The sequence below is a fragment of the Choloepus didactylus genome, chromosome 8, assembly GCF_015220235.1.
Source record: "Choloepus didactylus isolate mChoDid1 chromosome 8, mChoDid1.pri, whole genome shotgun sequence".
In the NCBI taxonomy this organism is placed as follows: domain Eukaryota; kingdom Metazoa; phylum Chordata; class Mammalia; order Pilosa; family Megalonychidae; genus Choloepus; species Choloepus didactylus.
The window spans coordinates 68,649,468-68,668,939 of record NC_051314.1 but is presented as its reverse complement, the minus strand read 5'-3'; the positions used below and the strand labels follow the sequence as shown (position 1 = coordinate 68,668,939).

Here is a 19,472-nt window from a genome sequence, read left to right as displayed (position 1 = left end):
GCTACCTGAACCGAGAGCCAACTTGAGTTTTTGGGGGGCTTAGAAAAATGAAAAGCAGGCATCGGGGAGGAGATGAGGATGTGAAGCCACGTTTCTAATTTCAACATTCTGGAAATTCAACATTTCAGTACATCAAAGAAAATTTCAAAACACCATTGAAGTCACCTCCCAGTCAGATCATGCTATGTGAAGATAAGAATATCATTCTGATTTCTCCACAATGGAAGGTTGGAGTGGGGAAGAGTCCCACATACTCATTTGATCATCTATTATCTATTTGCTTATTAATCAATCTATTAATTTATTGATTCATTTATTCAAAATCATTATTGAGAACCTGTTTTAGGCTTTACAAAAGTTGAGTGCTCCAAGAATATGCATATTGGAGAGGCAGAATGCTGTGCTACAGGAGATTTGGAGGCATTCATTCATTCACATATTCTTTCAATCAACAAATAGTTATTGATTCTATCTTCCAAGTATTGAGGTCATATCCTGGCTCCAAAACCTAAAAAATGTGTAATCGAAGGTAAATTACTTTCCATATTTGTAAAATGGAGGTACCAATACCTGTTCCATAACTTTACTTACGTGGAATGAATAAGATAATATATGTAAGTGCCCAGTTCGAGGAGCTAGAAGTGCTTAATAAATGGAGACTGTAAGAGTTCCCCAGTTCTTGGGGGTTCTCAAAGCCTGGTGCAGTTGTTTCACTCTGGTTGTATATTTAAATTACCTGGGAAGCATTTAGAAAAATATCAGTACTCAGACCCTCCCTCTAAGATTCTGATTTGATTTTGGTTTGGTATAGGGTACATTACTTTTTATAAGCTTCCCAGGTGATCCTAATGTGTCGGGAACTACTGGTCTAATGGCGAGACAGATTTGTGAATAGAAAAATCTCAAAACAACATAAAATTTCAGTATCAGATTATGCTACTGAATATGGATACAGGCAGGAGAAATAGCCTGGATGGAGGAGGTCTGAACCCCATTGGGGTATAACCCAAATCACAGCATCAGTGGGGATATGTCACATTTGTGCTTGGTCTGTGATGGAACCCATCAATGGCCAAGGAATCAGAACTGGCAGGTGAGGTTCTGTGAAGGGGTCACTGGGCAGACGTTACCAAGAATTAGATAACTGCCTGCACCGCAATTCCTGATGATGGTTTGGAGAGGACACCTGCCCCAGATAGGGGTAGAAGAAGCAGGGTTCAGTGAGAGGGTAGGGAATGTTTGGTTGGGTATTAGACTGCAGGCCAGCAGACTAAGGTTTTAGAGCAGGGCTCTAGACCGAGCAGGGAACGGACACAAATCATTTATGGAAGCGGAAACCCAGACCTAGGAACTGGGAATGTATGTCAAAGGTTATGGACAAGGGCCTTCTGGATTTTTTTTTTTTTTTTCTCAGAGGTAACTGAATTTTGAAGGAGCTTTACATGATTGTGTTTAGATCCAGATTTTTAGGGGGGGAATCTCCATTATTCAAAGGAAAAGTTCAAGTGAATTTTAAAACATTGTGTTAAGATACCTGCAGTATATGTTCAAATGCCCTCAAATTAAAAAGTCCCAACTGCATTTTGAATTCTATTTTATGCATTGTCTTCATATGCACACTATTTAGAAGATGCTGAAGTCATAGAAAAATTTTTCTCATTGTGCATCATGTAGAAAACAAGTGGAAAGGAAAAGGTTATTTTGCCAGAACAAATGTTTTCAAGCAAGGTAATTAGATCTTAGTTTTAAATGAGGTTTGACACTTGTGACTTTAATTTCATGGATATGCTTGAAATACCTTTTAATGAAAGGCTGTCATTTGGTTTACAGTTCATCTTCATAGCCAATAAAATTTGGAGGATGGAGATGGATAAATATAGTTTTAGATATGGATTTAACAGAAGATGTGTGACTTTTACTGTGAGGAGGAAAACTTACACAAAAAAAGAAAATTTTATAGGCTGCCTAAAAGTAAAATTTCTTTTCAGGGTTTGGAAAGTAGTTTATCTAGATACCAATATGTTCTGTACCTTTTAACCAATTAACCCATGAGGTCACAGGAAAAAAAATGTATCAGCATTCCAGTCAGGTCCAAGAATCATTGGAGCTTTGTCAGGTGTACTTGGTTGTGGTACTTGGTTGGTGTACTTGGTTGTGGAAAGGTGCTTTTACCTTTATCTGTATTACCCGTTATTCTTTATCTCTTTTGCAACTTATTTTTAGCCTTATATAGCATTTTAATTCTCAGTATATTTATATGTTTTCTGGTTTTATATTCATTCTGAGTGGATCAGTGGGCCATATATATTGTGTAGTCTTTCTGATTCTTACATATAATCTCTGGTTTTACCTCTGTCTCCCTGGATAGCATATTTCAGGAGTGGTTTAGGAAAATTCCAGGCATGAAAGTTAATTGGGGATCATAATATTCTTAAATATGCCTTACTTTTGCTATATTTTCTAAAAAAAGACTTCTAAGGAAAATCTTAGAGCTCTTTGTGGCCAAATCTACTCTTCTTTTATCTGGTGGTTTTCCCATCATAGTTTTAGGCTATGCAGATTCTCCTCGCTCCAAAATTTTGGCAATGCTCACATTTATCTTCTTATACACTTGAACTCTTCAGTCTTTGTGATTTTAATATGGGAGCATGGAATGAAGTAACTAATTTGATTTTTTGGTTGAAGTTATTAATCAGTTGTATCAGCACCATTTATTGAATCATGGTTTTCTCCTTTGTTGATTTCTCAGGCCTACTTTTTCTCATGTCATACTCCTATGAAATATGAAACAGAGTCTCTTTATGGGCAATCTATTCTTCTTCATCAATTTGTCTATTTCTGTGCCAGTAGACTTGAAATATGGTTTTACATGGGAAGGCTGGTATTCCTTCCTTTTAATGATCATTCATTCTTGCCAAATTACTCTTTAGATGAACTCTATTTAATTCCATCTTTGTTACCTTTTAAATTATGAAAGTAATGATGTAAAAAATTTGAAACCTTATTGTAGTATAAATAGGAAAAAGGTAAATTCCCTGTTCTTCCTTACCCCACCTATTCTACTTCTCCACTGCCTGAATACTATAACCACGTTAACATTCTGTTGTGTCCAGATGAACTCTCAAACATTTAATAAGGTTCAAAAAATTATCAGTTATATTTTTGTTGTGGAATTGTGTTAAAGCTATTCATTAATTTAAGAAAAATTGACATCTTAGAAATATTTAGTCCTCCTGTGTAGACACATATTATGTCCATTTACTTAAGCCTTATTTTATATATCTTCATATATATTATATGAAGATATAATTTTATTCATATAGGTTTCAACATTTCATAAAGTTTATTTCCAGTTAGCTTATGTTCTTGTTCATATTGTGAAGTAATTTCTTCTTTCAGTATATTTTCTTTCTGATCACTGATAGGATAAATAAATGCTCTTTATTTTTGTCTGGTTATCTTTTATTAATTTTAACATCTTTGCAATGGATTACTTTGAGTTTTTATACTACATAATTATATCATCTACAAATTATGATAATTTTATATCCTTCATATTTGTACCTTTTGTTTCTAGTTGATATTTTATTGCTTTTTGAAAATTTTTGAACATAAATAGAATAATGAATAATAGAAATGAATATAATATATGAATATAATGAATATAATATAATATAATGAATATAATGAATAATATATAATGAATATAATGAATAATATATGAATATAATGAATATTATATACTATAATGAATATAATATAATGAATAATAGAAATTCTTATTATTCTTGATGATAACCAGACTATCTCTAATTACAAAGTGAGAGACACAATATTGTAGTGCTACAGGTGAAGTCTCTGGAGCCTCATTGATTAGTTCAAATCCTGGCTCTGATCTTCCTAGTAGTGTAAACTTAGGTGGGTTTTTCTACTCACTATGGTTCACTTCCCTCTTTTATAAAATGCAGGTGATGATAGTTTCTACCTTATATGTTTTTTGTGTGTGTGAGGATTAAATGAATTAATATTTTATAAGTACTTAGAAAAGTTTTGGCACCATAGAAATCATTTGATGCCACAATTAGTGTTTTATTTTATCAAATCCTTTCTAGGCATCTTCTATGCACTCAGAATCTAGGACAGTAACAAGACATTAGTTCAAAACCACTCAACTACAGAAATATAGGAAGTCAGTCTTTTTTACATACCAAAGATTTCCCCAACATTTACCCTTTCTTTGTTGAACATTATAAGTATTTGCTTAAGGAAATTACCAGTTTGGCTTAGACAGGTAAGCCATTTAAAAAATCCTTGGAGGCTGACTTTTATATTCCTTTAAACTGTAACCATCTTATTGAGCTGCCCCCAGAATTCATCACCAGATAAATTATAACTTAAAGTAGAAATAACAAAAAAAGGCTTATATGTATATTTACAAAAACTTCAAATGACATTTCTCACTTCTATCTTTGTCATTAGGACCACTGTTTCCATCCCATACCCTTTTAACAATTACTTGCACTGTTTTGTGTTGGAAATGGGCAGATTATTTGGATGCTATAGCAAATGATGTTTCTACAAAATGAAACAATTGGAGGGTAATTATCGGTTGAAATATGCTCACATTTTATATTCTGGTTATTTGAAAAATTGGAGGTTGATAAAGATTTCATCTAAAGTCTTTGTTATCTCTAAACATAGTTGTTAGATTTTTTGTGTTTTTAAAGGTTCTCACTGTTTATAGGCTGTTCTTTTCCTTTCAAGAGTAAACACTTCTTGCATTTTCTGGGCCTGGGTTGGGCCCTGGATTTCTCACTGACAAACTACAGGTCTCAAGGAGCAAGAGGCAGTAATCGCATTCAGATTGGTGAAGAGCCCTATTGCTTTGAACAACTTGGTGTTATTACCTAAAAATTGAGCCACAGCTGGAAGATGGGGCCTAGTAAATGGAGGATGCTTTAAAGTTGGTATAAAGAGCAGGAAAAAGAGAAAGAGGAGAGGGCTGTACTGCCTCTAGCATCTGGGCCCAGGTTAAAGAACAGTAGAGCAGATATTTTATTCTTTATTTTGATTGAGCTCAGCCTTGTTGAGTCTGTCTCATCAGATACTGTAATGCAATAAAATATTAAATAGTTAACATGGAGCAATACATAAGTCTGTCTTATCAGATACTGTAATACCATAAAATATTAAATAGTTAATAGGATCTAGACCTGGACATTAAGGACAGAGTGGAGATTAAAATACAAGAAATTATCCTATGAACTTGATTGCTTAATTTCTGTGGAAAAGAATTTGCACATGAACAAAAAGAATAAATACAATAATCAAGAAGGAATAGAAAAGCTAGTCACCCCAGGTTGGGCTCCAGCTAAGACAATTATGGGATGGACATCTGATAGAGTGTTTTGAGACAATCTTATCACTGTGCATCCATGGAAATCTGACATGCAGAGATATCAGTTGTGTGAGAGTTACACAGATGCATAAAAGGCAAATTTTATGTCATTTGGGTATCCTATTTGTGTTTCACAACTAGTATAGAAGAAATGTGGAAAAGGTTATTTTAAAAACTCATTGCACTTTGAGCTGTCTGACCTGGGATAAAGACAACATTTCTTTTGGAACAAGAAATGTTCCAACTGCTTGGAAGAAACCCCATAAAGACAATGTGTAGTTTTGAAGGGCATGGTCTAAGTGAGAGAGTTATAGACAAATAAAATTTCTATATAATAAAGATGAAGAATTGTTAATTTCTGCCAGTTGGAAAAGCAAGGGTTTTGGGGGTTGGTAAAGAAAGGAGGCCTGACCAAGATGGCAGCCGGCAAGGCCCTGAAAGAGAAAGAAGATCAGAGACAAATTCTCCCAAGAAGGGATGTCATCGAGCTTTAGGACAATGCATATGAATCATTGTCTCTTATTGAGTTGTAATCCAATACTCCCATTACCCCTTAACCTTTGGGTGACGCCTACTACACAGGGCAGCTTAGTGTTTGTAGAGTTGTTGGAAAAAAGTGGGTAGGGGAGACAGGTAAAGAAAAATAAGTTATGAGAAGTAATCTAATGAATTGAAGGATTGAGAATTCAGCAAAAGCAGGGATTCAGAATATTCCCCAGGGATCCTTGTAGATCTAGGGATAGACAAAGATTTTGCATAATACATGAGATAAAGCTAAACCGACTTAATTTGGATATTTAAGGAAAGAGTGAGCACAGAAAAGTAAAGGTTGGTAGAAACTTGGGTAACACAAACTATGGGATGTGGTTGTGGGCCAAAGCATGGGCACTTTGGTGAACCATAAAGGCTAAGATTTTGGGGGAATAAATATACATTTTGATTTAAGTTATGCTGAATTTCTACTGGATTGTGCTTATGGACAAAGCTTTCTATTAAGATTCAGTTTGAGCTTGAATCTGTAAACCCATTTTTTTTTCAACCAAGTTGATACTACTTAGGGTTCCAGATCCATCAAAGTGAATTTTCTGAGATCATTCACTATAGATGGTGGAAAAACTGGGGCTTTTGATTCCCCATGCGCTTTTATTCACTACACAGTGCTCTTTCATGAAATTAAAGATTGTTAGTTTTAAATAGTCACAGTATCTCATAATACCACATATGGATTACCCTATGTGTATGTATTTAGAATAACTACATTAATTCCATTAGTTGAGCATTTACTATATGCCAGGTACTGAGGATGCAAAGATGAAGAGCACACATTCCTCATTTTTAAGGTAAATATGATACGATAATCTTGGTGAAGTCAGACAAATAAACCAATATCACAAATCATGTCACAGTGGATGTGTGTAGAAGGTATCTGAAGAGCAGAAAGAAAGAAACACTTAACTCTAGAAATTGAAAAGGGGTAGAGATGGATAATGAATGAATGAATACATTTTGCACTTGCTTGTTTCTTTATGAGACTCTTCTGGTATGTATCAGAGCTCTCATTTGAGTTTGTGAAAATATGCTTCAGTAGAAATCCTGTTAATTCTTAGATGTTTATAAATCTTTTAAAATAAGAATGATTTTTATATTGGCAGTGATATTTTTAAATAGAGACTTCAAATTCCCTTTTCTCCATTCTGGGCATTTACTGCTTCTAGAATTTAAACCAAACCCCAAATAAGTCTTTTATTCCATTCTATTAGGGTTTGACATGTAAAGGGAAAAAAATGTTACAACATAAATTGAAAGTTAATATGATTTGAACTTATTAGCCTACAGGGAAAAGAATTTCAATTTTAAAGACAATTAAATGGAAATGGTAATGATCTTTGGGCCCCAGAAATCAATCTCACCAACTTGTTAGCTGAAGAACTTTAGAAACAAATGAACAGAAATGACATTTTTAGGCTGGAATTGACTCAATTATTTGGTTGTTCTAATATAAATTATTACAAAATTGTTTGCATTCTTAATTGTAATTTATTGAAAAGGCAGTTATAAAGTTTCGCCTGTTCTTACTATAGTTGAATAGTTTAAACATGAAGATTTTGGGCTCAAAATGTTTACAGCTACCAGTTGTAAAATAGGTCTTTGTTTTTTCAAAATCAGCACAATAACTTGAAATGTATATCATTAAACCAGATTGTAATAGAATTATTTCAAACAAATCCAAAATTTATTTTTATTAATCAAAACAAGCCAACAAAGAAAATTGAGGAACAAATACAACATTATTTCAATATAATATCACAAGTCATTTTTAGCCACTTGTATAGGATCAAATATTGGATAAATTCACAAAACATTTTGACATCAATTTAATTCTTGGCTGAAGAAAACCCACTGAAATTCTCCCATATAGCATGATAAGCTAGGGGATATGGGACATTTTTAGTTCTGAAGATAGGAGAATATTAAATATATAACATTAATCCTTAATAAAGACACAATAATATGGCAAATCATCACAGACTTGACTTAAGTCAGAAATCCGATGATACAAAGACGACTACCTTCATATATGGAAATGCTTATTTTATATTATTAATATTTATTTATTTTGTTATCTCTATCAGATTTCCTTTTGTATATTTGCTAATTTGACCCTGAAACACGAAAATACTTAATTCACTCTACAATACTTTGTTTTAATTTCTATTTGGAATGCAAATCAATATAAAAAGATGTGATTATATATAAAACAGAAGAAAAATAATCCCCTTTAATGCTCTTAAAATGCCTATGTGTGTAATGGAGTCACACAATTTATGTGATTCAACCTGATAAGGCTGTCTTGGGGACCCTTGATCTGAACATTCCTTAAATTTATGTTCAAATTGGGTAAGGTTAAATTATAATCAAGATTCGTTGTCTATTATTTGTTGTCCTAGGTTACTCATGATTCCAAGTGTTGCCAATGGCACTGAGTGGTACTAAAAGGGTCACAGAGAGGGGTCAGCAAGGGATACAGTGGCTACTTCTGTACCTCCAGGAATAGCATGCAAGATGGTCCTGTCCTAAATAGAGCTGTTGCCTCTGCTATGAAAATCCATAAGGGCTCACTTGACATGGGTTAAAGGATCCTCATCTATGATATTTGGTCTGATGAATTTGGATCAGTTTCTCCCCAGATAGATTCTAACTGTGCTTTTGTGGTAGAGACAACCTCCAAGGCCCTATGTTAAAGCTGTGAGTGTCCAATTAAGTAATAAAAATGTTGGTCTTTTAGAGTCTGAAAACATAACACTTTAACCTAATTGGTTAACTTTGTGCAATCCCAGATTTAAAGTTGTACTTCTTAATTATCAATGGTTGTCTATTCTAGGAAAGAGTTTGGGAGTTGCATATTATTAAAACCATTTTATTTTTCCTCTTTAAAACCATATCTTTTCCTTAATCATAGCATAGGACTTTGATGATGGTAATGGTGATGATGATGATGATGATGATGGAAATTCTCTTTGTAGGACAAGTATATAACTGACCAAAGAATTTCACTAATTTCCTTCACAGTTTTGTTCCAAATAAAATTTCAATATAAAAGTCCAATCATTTTACACTTTAAAAAGACATGCTCCCAAATTTACCCAGAAATCCTTTACTCCATACTTGAAAAGGCTTCATTTACATCATCAATTCATATTTATTAAATGCTAAGTAGATAATGCCACCAGTTTCTCCATGCCGGTGAATTGCTTATCAGTCACATTCCCCATACCCACATAGATGCATTAATATTGTGTGCTTCAAGGTTTCTTCCCACAGATGATCCTGCAAAATAAAATCAGTAATGCAACACATTTGCTCTTGACTGAAACCCTTGATTTGGCATAATATTTCAGGGCTTCTCCTTGCTCAGGTAAAGGAAATCTTCCCTTCCCAACACATTTTTCCTCCTTACCATTTACAGTTTCCATTTTTCTTATACAGACAGGAAGGACTCTTCCAATTTTGAGTAGTTTTGCTATATATGGGTGCCAATTCTGGGTAAAAGTTGAGCAACTTGATAGGTTAAGCTTCTCAGCGAAAACCACAGAGAATAAGATCACTTGCTTGCCTAGTACAGAACTGTCACCCAGATCCTTTCCCTTTTTTCTAGCTCTTTGTCTATTATTTCGTCTCTTGATGCTCTCTAAAGGAGAACACAATTGGGTAGGCTGTTATGCACCTAATTTGGTGGATATTCCCAGAATAAGATTAAATTGAATTGTTCTACTTGGTGGTACATGTCAACATCTTAAAGCAGAATCTATCCAAGAATGATGAGTTTATATTTTTAGGATTGGACTTAGAAAAAAAGTGGGCACATCTTTGACCCCAACAAAAGGGCTTCAATTGCTGAAATAGCAAAAAGAATTTGTCATAAGGGTGTATGGCATTTCAGAGGGTGAGGTTATGGAGATGCTGCCACAACTCAGATAATGAATTGATTAATTTAGGTGTTGACTCATAATGGTCAGTCCCTTTTTAGAGAAATACTAGTTATTTTTTAGAAAGCAGAGTTCTAAAACCTAAATGCTTAATCTTTACAAAAACTTTACAAACATTTTTAGGATATCTCAATCCAGGGAGTAAAAGAGCTTAGAATTTGGAAAGGCAGAGGAATGAAGAGGAGGGAAGTTAATGGTTCCAGTTCTCCAGTGCCATCTAGTCCTCATTCTCTTATCTATAAAGGAAAAAAACAAAACAAAACACCTTTCCTCATATTTAATGCCAAGACAAGTGCAATAATAATATTAAAAGCAAGAATTACTTCCTCTAAGACAGGCAAAATATTTATGATGTATTCTGAAATTATTGCTTGGTGTCTAAGGAGGAGAAAGAGCCAAACAAAGTATCTTGGAAAAAACCCATGGAGATCCGTTAATGAAAAAGGCATAACAGCAAAGTAGTCTTTATTTGTCTGTTTAGATATGATTGAAATTAATAATTCTCGGCTGACTTCGATTTACCTGCATTCTAAGGGAAGCAAATTCTCTTTTTAAATTAGAAAACTTTAGTTGGGAAGAAGTCAGGCTAAGTGGCCGCTGGCAGTGCTTTCCAATGAATCAGCAGAGCTACATTTAAATTTTAGGATTTTATATCCCAGACGTGAAGCCGACCAGTTCTGATTAATGAAAAACAAACAGGAAAGAACACTGCAATTCTGAAAATTCCAAGACTATAATAAAAGCAACTACCCGCATATATCCAGCACTTTATAGTTTATGAAGCTTTTTTCACAAGTCACACACTTAATTTCATTTAGTCCTCACAACAATACCATGAGTAGATTTTATCAATTCTTTTCTGTAATCAAGGACACCAAAGCTTTATGTTTTTAAGTAACTAGCTCAAAATCATGCATTTAATAATGGTGGAGTTCAGACGAAGGTTAGAGCAGTTTTTCCTTTCTATCCGCACTACTCCCCTCTATGAAACTGTTAGACAGGTGAGAGATCAAAAGTAAAGACCAAGGACATTTTAAACAATGGGGCGGGGCGAGATTCTATATTCTGAGTCATTCTTTAGGAGATTCTCTATCTATGAATCTGGACTGTGTTAATATTCAATATAGCAGAGGCTACCTTATAACACTGGTTTAAGATGTTGAGAGAGTCTACAGAGTACCTTAGGTTAGTCTTTGTTGAGCTTCTAAAAAAAAAAAGGGCATTCCTCCTCATACAAAGTAGACTTGAAAATGTCCTTATGGTGGGAAGCAAAAGATTTAGCCAGGTGTCAGCATTTTCTCTAATTTCAGCATATTAGTAATGATACTTTCATAGCTAATAAAACACGAGGTACTAAAGGCGGGCACTTCCAGTTCTAAAGAAGTTAACTGTTTTAAAAATTTAGGATGATTTATAGCTTCTAAGAGAACTTTCCCCTTTTTACTCTGAATGGGACACCTCCTGCTCAACATGCTGTAGGCACTCATTTCTTCTTCAAGGCCAGTAGTTGAGACTGCCTTTTCGGGTGCATCACTTGACTTTTTTGTCTACAAATATAATTTCTCTGAAGTCTCTCCTAATTCCTTTCAAACACTAAAGCTAACAATGGGCTTTGTCCAGTAATGGTGTCCCTACATTATATGACTTTAAATCAGACAAGCCTTAGTCATGTCAATATAAAAATAACAATTAAAAAAAAAAAGAATAGAAAAAAAGAAACCAACAACAAAATATAAAGCCAAGGGTGGTTGGGATTTTCCTTTTAGAAAAATAACTTCTGTTATATTTCTAGGAATTAGGCTTGTAAATTTTATTGTAGTGTGTTTTCATGAACAATTTGTATAAAATAATTCATAGTTCTTGATCATAGCCACATGTAAATGCATCTGGAAAGTCTTGTGCACAGTGGGTTAATTTATGCTTATATAAGTTCATTTTTCCTCATAATTTCTAGCTGCATTCAGCTAATGGGTCAAAAAGTCAGTTACAGAAGTCTGGCTGCACGAACGTGGGGCTCAAGTTGAAACAGGAATGAATTTGATGGACTTGGAGGATTTAGGAGAGTCCTTCCAGGTACCCAAACTGTTTGTCGGGCTGCGGTTGTTAGTGTAAGAAGTCTGTCTCCTGCTCATGCTGTCAGAATCTTCTTTGTTGAAATTTTGCTTCATGTTTCGGCAGCATGGAAAACTTTGGACACAGTCTTGCAGGAGATGGCCACTAAAAAACATGTATATCCAGGGATTGCAGCAACTATTCAAGGAAGCCAACAATGCAGTGATGGTGATGGCAGGGTTTTCCGAATCTGTATGAAAAACATAAGGGAGGATTTATTTAAATAGTCAATTTCAAGTAACTGAGCAATGGCTAAACTCATTTTTTCTAGTGACTGATGAAAGAGGAAAAAAATTGTGGTTTAGTAGAGAAAATGAACTGTTTTGTTTACTGATTAAGGAAATGGATGGTGTGTACAAGTTGGCTTGGAAGTAAAACATTTTCCTAACCAGAAGTCTTGGAATTCAAATATTTTTAAAACTCCTATTAAATATTTAAATAGAATAGATGAAAATCATGGGAAAGTTATACTCAGATTAAGAATATTAAACAGCTTGTTTAAAAAAATCTTTGTATCCTTTACATTAAAAGTAGCATAATTCCTTGGACACAGCATTTACTGAATGACTACAATTTCATTGAAATTTCAGGAGTCTATAAACACATTATATTCATCCTGAAAACTCAAGCAAAAGTATAACATTTTGAACTATACCTAGTAGTTTAAGATTTTTGATATTAAAAACATTCCTTGTAAAATGATAACTATACACAAGGGGATAGTTGAAATAGGTCCCCGAAAGATACGAAATTCAGCTGTTTTTCTTTCATTAATTAGAACTTTGGTAGGCTTTAAAAAGAAAACCATCTTTGATTGTGGGTTTTAACAATTAAATTATATTAAGAACAGCTGAATTAGAAAATTCCAACAGGATTTCGAAATATTTTTATGTTGATTAGCACTGGTCATACTGCATAAATATTATAACCTTTCACAATGGAACTATTGCACTGAAAATATAACTTTTCTAGAAATAAGAATAATCAGAAAACAGTGACTTCCCCCTAGATTATTAAATATAAACTTGGGTCTTCCTGCTCTTGTTATAACAGAATAAATTACAGGTTATTTCTTTGTACTCTGTGCTAAGATGTGACTATTGAAGATGATCATTATCAGTGCCTAAGTATGTATTAAAAAAGAATGCAAAATCATCAACATACCCGTGCACAAGTAAAGAAGTTTTTAGTAATTGTGTATAAATCCTGATCAAGCAATTATTAGACTGGATTTTTAATATTTGGTTGACAATATTAAGAGGCTGCTAAAATCAAGCAAGACAGGAAATGGTAAACCGAAAATAAAGCAAGAGCATTTATGTTCTATTTTCGTAATCTGTAATAAATCTTATAGCCATGTGAGAATTTAAAAATTCACTCTTATTTTTATTTGCAAATACAACTTTAAAAGTATATCACATATATTCTCAATCCCAAATTATAAAAAGAAACAGCCCCTCCCAAATACCTATTTCCTTTCTATAGTTTTTGTAACATTCCTGTAATACATTTGATCTGAAAAAGTTTAATTTTACTTAAAGGAAGAATTTTTCAAGATTCAATATTAAAGAATGCTTTTTTTGGGGGGGGGGTAAATTCCCATGAAGTCAGTTTTTCTAGTTTTGAAGGAATTAACATCAAGCAATCTAGTAGATGTATGGAACTTCTCAGTAAACTACTGCATGAATGGTGTGGAGAGGTGTATGGTCAATTAATGCTGGAAGACTAAAGACTTACTCTAACATATTTAGAGTTTATCAATAATCTTGTTTTGAAATAATGGAAAGAAAGTGTTAAAGTGAGTGTAAAGAAAAAAGATTATGATGAGAAATGGAACATTACTAAATAACAAATTAGAATTCTTTTTTAAGAAACCTCCACTTTTCTCGAGAAAAATAGGTCCACTTTTCCCCTTGCCCTTTAGACATTTTACCCTTGGTACGTTTCTGCAAAACTTACATGTTCATTGTGATACTTTTCACAATTCTAGGAAAACACAGTTGTGACAGTAATAATATTTCCTTGGGTCCAACGGACTGGAAAAGGGGATATTAACATGGCCTATCGCTAGTGATTTGGTCAAGTCATAATTGTGTGACCGATTTCAGGGCATCGTTTCTGGATTTGTGGTTTTAGGATCATTGCACACTACAAACGCAGAATCCTGGGCCGCATTCCAGTCTACTGTTTGGAGTGGAGGTCCTAGGAATTTGCATATTTGACTATTTCCAGGGTGATCCTTGTGCATGTAGAAGTTTAAGAAATACTGTCCTAGAGGATATTATTAAAGAAAAACCCATTCTTTTATTTACACACACAACCCCATCCCTGCACTTTCCCCCATTGTCCCGACACCTACCGACCCAGACGAACTTGTCATCCCAGACGGACCACATTTGGACAACGAAAAAAGGCGCCCAGCAGACGATGTAAGCTGTCACGATTACGAAAGTCATCTTCACCGTACGGATCTTCGCACGAGAAATGGTCTTCACGCTGCTGACACAAGGCGTGAGCAGCAACCCCTTGTGGAAGGCGCCGCCCGCACTCTCGGTGCCGTTGCCTTTGTGCGACGCTGTCTTCCCGCGGATGTTGCGCCAGATGTGATAGCAGATGAAGCCGTAGCAGGTGCCCAGGATGACCACTGGCGCTACAAAGATGCCACCCGTCATCCAGGTCACATAGGCGCGGACCCCCCAGGGCTGGATGAAGGTGGCCCAGCAGTCGTAAGTCTTGGTGACATTGTTCACCTCGATCATGGAGAAAATGAAATACTGCGGCGTGCTCAGCAGGAAGCTCAGCGCCCAGGCGGCCGCTATCATGAGGCGGGAGCGGCGCGCCGGCTGCTGCAGCGTCTTGAGCGGGTGGCACACGGCGATATAGCGGTCGGCCGTCATGACCACAAGCATGTAGGCCGACGCGAACATGCCGAACACTTGCAGGTGCTTCACCACGCGGCACAGCCCGTCAGGCCCGCGGAAACGGTAGGTGATGTCCCAGCACAGCTGAGGCAGCACCTGGAAGAAGGCGACGGCCAAGTCGGCCAGGCTGAGGTGGCGGATGAAGAGGTGCATGCGGGATGTCTTGCGCGGCGTGCGGTGCAACGCCAGCAGCACGGTGCTATTGCCCAGCACGGCCACGACGAAAGTCACGGCCAGGAGAGCTATCTCCACCTTGGCCAGCTCCTCGTTCCGCATGTCTCGCTCGGGGCTGCTGGGTTCCCCGAGCTCCTCGGCCTCCCGGCTCGCATTGGCGCCGCTGGCGGCCAGAGGCCACCACGGGCTGGAGTTGCCAGCGCGCTCCGTGTCGGAGCCTTCGGCGAAATGCATGGTGTCCCCACAGTGCGTCAGCCGACAAGGCGCTCCCTTAACGCCTCCCTGGTGCGGGCTTCTAGCTTGAGTGCCCTCTCCTTCCCGCGCTCGGGGCTCCCTCCGCTGGGCTCTACCTGCTGTAAGCGTCTCAGGGCGCAACGTCCCGCCCCACTACTGATCAGTTTTCCGCCTCCTGCGCGGGCCAGTCTCACAGCAATTCCGCGCTCCGAGCGCTTGAAAACAACCGGACTCCGAACGGGCTCCTCTCGCCCTTGTAGCTGGAAACTGCTTGGTGCCTACTTCCCCCTCTCAATTCCCCAAGGTTTTGTGCGCACCCCTCCCCCCCAGCCCCTTACGTCGGTGATTTGTTCTCTTTTCATCACTGCTGCAGGGAGGGACTGGGAGACTCGCCGATTGCTTAGCATAATGGGCGGGACCCTAGCACTCTCCCCCTTTCTCTTCCAAAAACTTGGTGAACTAGCTGTGTCAAGACTTTTCTGGGCTCACCAGTTTACTCACTGGCTACTTTGACCCCCCCATCTCTTCAACAAAAGCGCTAAATATGGTACTGTACTGAGAAACCTCGCGTCCGCGGACAGGTGCGCTCTCACGCATCTAAACTTGGTGCACCGTCACAGTCTCGATTTCTTCTTCCGCAGCGGGCTCATCCCGAGGCAGCCAATTGGCTAATTTTATTCCCCGGGCACATTTGCTCCAGGATTTGCATTGCGTCATCCCCTTCTTTGCCAGGTAACAATTGGGTAACTTGGGTGGTCTTTTCCCACGATGCCTGCTATTTGTTACTCTGCCTGCGTTTGTGGAACGGGAGGACGGACTCGCTTGTCCCAACCGCGGTCCCCATGGCTGCTGTGTGTGCATCTACATGCCAGAAAGGGAACGTTTCCTGGTTTTACATTTTCCCCGTGGGGCCAGAGGAGTTAGGAAATTTTCTCTAAACTAGATTCCTGGATTTTCTCCTGGAAAAGTCTGATTCCCACAGCGGGAATAGAGGGAATTGGGCCGCAGTAGTCCATGGGAATTTAGTCTGATTGATTACTTGTGAATCACGGGGACTGCTACTCGATTGCGGCCACCCAGGGAGTGCTGTCCAGGGATGGGAGCTAGAAGCTGCCTGCCTCCTGTGCTCGGGGGTGAAAAATCTCGAGGCAAGAAAGGGGCACTCAGAAGGAAGAGAAGACCAATAACCTGTTGGTTAACTCTGGCCGGCTGGAGCCCAGCGGCGGGGCCGGAGCAAGACAGAAATACTGACTCCCTCCATCAGTTCTGCGTTTTAACTTTGGGGAAGATATGCTTCACAGGACAGCAAGGGGGAGCTGTTCTCAGGCTATTTCATGAAGAATGAAAAAGAAAAAGTTAAAAAAAAAAGCAAAAAAACTTGATAGGTCTGATTATGTAGATAGACAAATACGACTGTTCGTCAGATCGTATGTATACTGAGACTGTGGTAAAATTTGATTATCTCAGAAAAATATTGTAAAATGTAGACAAGTAAACCAAAATATTTTCTGGGGTGCATTTCTCAGTGATAGTTTCACTTTGCTTCCCAGTTCACTAATACACAACCCCCAAAGTTGCTGCATTAAAAGTACTGGACCCGAAATCCGTAATTACAGTCCTATTTCATTGCAACGGTGTAAGGCTCAGTTTATATGTCTCATGTTTTAACATGAGAAAAAAAGCACCTGCCTTATCTACTTATGAGGTTATTGTGAGAATCAAGTAAGACAGTGTTCTGGGAGTGGTGGTGGTGGTGGGGGGGGGGTGGTGCTCAGCACAAACTGAAAGCTGTGTTGTCTTGTCTCTTTGTCTCCAAGATAAATAGGAAGCAAAAGATTAAAATGGTTCAGAGATACAAATAAGTGAAAGTTTTCCAGTCTACCTGTCTGGAAAAATCCTTCAAGCATTTAGGGAATAGTCACTAGCTCAGAAAGGTGACCTTTTAAGTCACAAATCACACTTTAGTTTTCCTTATGAGAAAAAATGTTGCCTCATCCTAGTGTCCCTGGGTGTTAGAAAAGAAGTCTACTGACCAGAACCTGGCAATTTCATTGCTTTTGGTCCTATGCCCTTGAGCTTTTAGGGGAGGGAGGGATGTGGGAGGGAGTATATAGTACAGAATTCCTCTGGGTTTTCTTATTCCAGAGAGCCAGTGCTGTGGCCTCTCAGGAAATCGTTCATCTATGTTAGGTCCTCTGCTCCAATAATCAAACTATAATGTATAAAAATTACCTGATAGATAACTATCAGTGGATACAGTTGGAAGATGTTTTATTCCATGAAAGACAGTACCAATTACTATGTATCAAGCACCTAATTTCATAATATATGAAACATATATAATACTATTGTGCTGGGTGCCATGGAGCCTAGAAAGCAAGAAAACAAACGTTCATTGCAGATTCCAGAACCCAGTCCCTCTTTTATCCCATATAGTATTAAAAATGTGTCAGTCTCAATTTTACTGCTTCTACATTCAAAGGAAAATCAGGACCACAGAACCTCAATGGATGTGCTATGAAAATTACCCAGTGGAGGGTAAAGGAATTGTGGTACTGAAATATAAGAATGTAGACAACATTTTCTGTGGCATGATGTGCTTTTTCTTCCTCCTTTTCCCTTATTCTTAGTGGATTTCAGTTAACATATTTTGGGGGGTGGGATAGTGAAATGAAGTTGTGCTTCCATGTCCTGTAATAGCTTTCTCTTTGATTTGCCAGTCTTCCTTTCTCACATTTTGCAATTCCAGATGTTTAAAAAGTATTTCAGTTAAAGGAAGAAGCTACCTTTTTCTCTTTCCAGCTGTTTGGTTTTGTTTTAATTTGAGCTTCAAATTCTTCATCTTTAAAATCTTGGTAATGTAATTTATGCAATTGCTGCAAGGATTATATAAGCTGTTGTATATTAAGTTTCTGGCATCTCATGGGTGCTCAATACATTAAATCTCCCTTTTTTTCAAATATATAATCCTCCATATTACCTGCTATTGCCATTAAAGTTTTTCCTTCCAATTAAGGCAACAAAATCATAAACTGTCTTCTATGCATTGGAAAATATTGATTGGTTTTCCATGAAAAGTTCCATAGTCAACTAGCCAAATCTCATCCTCTCCTGGAGATACGGCACATAAAAAAGCTCTGGTAATCCTCATGGAAGAAACTTGCTTGACTTTGTTTATCAATATTCCCCAAAGTTATTTGACCATGGAAAACCCCATCTGTTTATTTTCTCCATGGAATAGTGATTAACATGTCACAGGACAAGGGATACAGTTTGAGGAGCACTGAGTAAAGGTACATGGAGTTCTGAAATGCTCAGGAGCAGCCACTAGTCAATTCAGGAAGTTGGGGGTTGGAGTTGAGTTTAACCTAGTCTCCCAGGGGCAAGGAAGCCCAAGAGACTTCTGAGTTACATTTAGTTTATCAGATTACTTTGTGTACTTTTCATAGTTGCTATTCAAAATTTTCCACTTCCTTTCCTTAAGCTGTCAGTTTCCTTTCCTCACCTTATTGAGAAAATGGAGGAAATTAGGTATGCTGTATGGGCATCAATTTTTCTTTCTGTCACCCACATGGATTTCTTCCCCTTCAATTTTAAATTAAGGACACTACCTACAGGACTATGATTTGGTGTGCATGCCATTACTTCTAGCAAATCAGTGAATATTTGTTACGCATCACTGTGCTAGATCCTGAGCTGGATATGAAGAAGTATATAATTTAGTTGTCATTTATTAAGCACTTTGCCTGAGCCAGCACTGTCATAAATGCTTTACAAGTATCACTCCACCTAATCCCCCCAATGACCCTTTCAGGAATGTACTGTTATTTCATTTTACATTTGAGGAAACAGAGGCACAGGGAGTATAAATAACGAGCCCCCATGACAGCTGGTAAGTGATAGAACCAGGATTTGAACAGAGGCAATTGACTCCCCCAGAGTTTACAGTCTTAACCAGTACACTGTGCTGCCGCCTGTGAACCTCTTTCCCCTGGATCTTACAGGCTCATCACTGGACACTTGATTGATTATTTAGCATTTCTTCTGTGTACGACATTTTCTCTTTTAAGACTAGGAGATTCAGTGGGATCTACATTGGTTATTATGTATCTTTGCTTTCCTCTTATGTAAGCCAAGTACAATAAA

At 37.4% G+C, this 19,472-nt stretch overlaps 1 protein-coding gene across 1 annotated transcript; it reads right to left on the bottom strand.

Moving 5' to 3' along the window:
• Positions 1-11,691: 11,691 nt before the first annotated feature.
• On the bottom strand, positions 11,692-15,592 carry AVPR1A (arginine vasopressin receptor 1A). The gene is made up of 2 exons (XM_037846610.1): positions 14,357-15,592; positions 11,692-12,187 (listed from the first exon to the last, which is right to left on the bottom strand). Exons 1-2 carry the CDS (start codon positions 15,324-15,326, stop codon positions 11,901-11,903), a joined length of 1,257 nt encoding a protein of 418 aa, XP_037702538.1. The 5' UTR covers positions 15,327-15,592; the 3' UTR covers positions 11,692-11,900.
• Between the last annotated feature and the right edge of the window lie 3,880 nt (positions 15,593-19,472).

Coding starts and splice junctions, on each gene's coding strand:
- AVPR1A (XM_037846610.1), bottom strand. CDS start 15,326: ATGCATTTCGCCGAAGGCTCCGACACGGAGCGCGCTGGCAACTCCAGC. Junction 12,188..14,356: donor TGACAAGTTCGTCTGGGTCG/GTAGGTGTCGGG, acceptor TTTTTCATACAG/ATTCGGAAAACCCTGCCATC.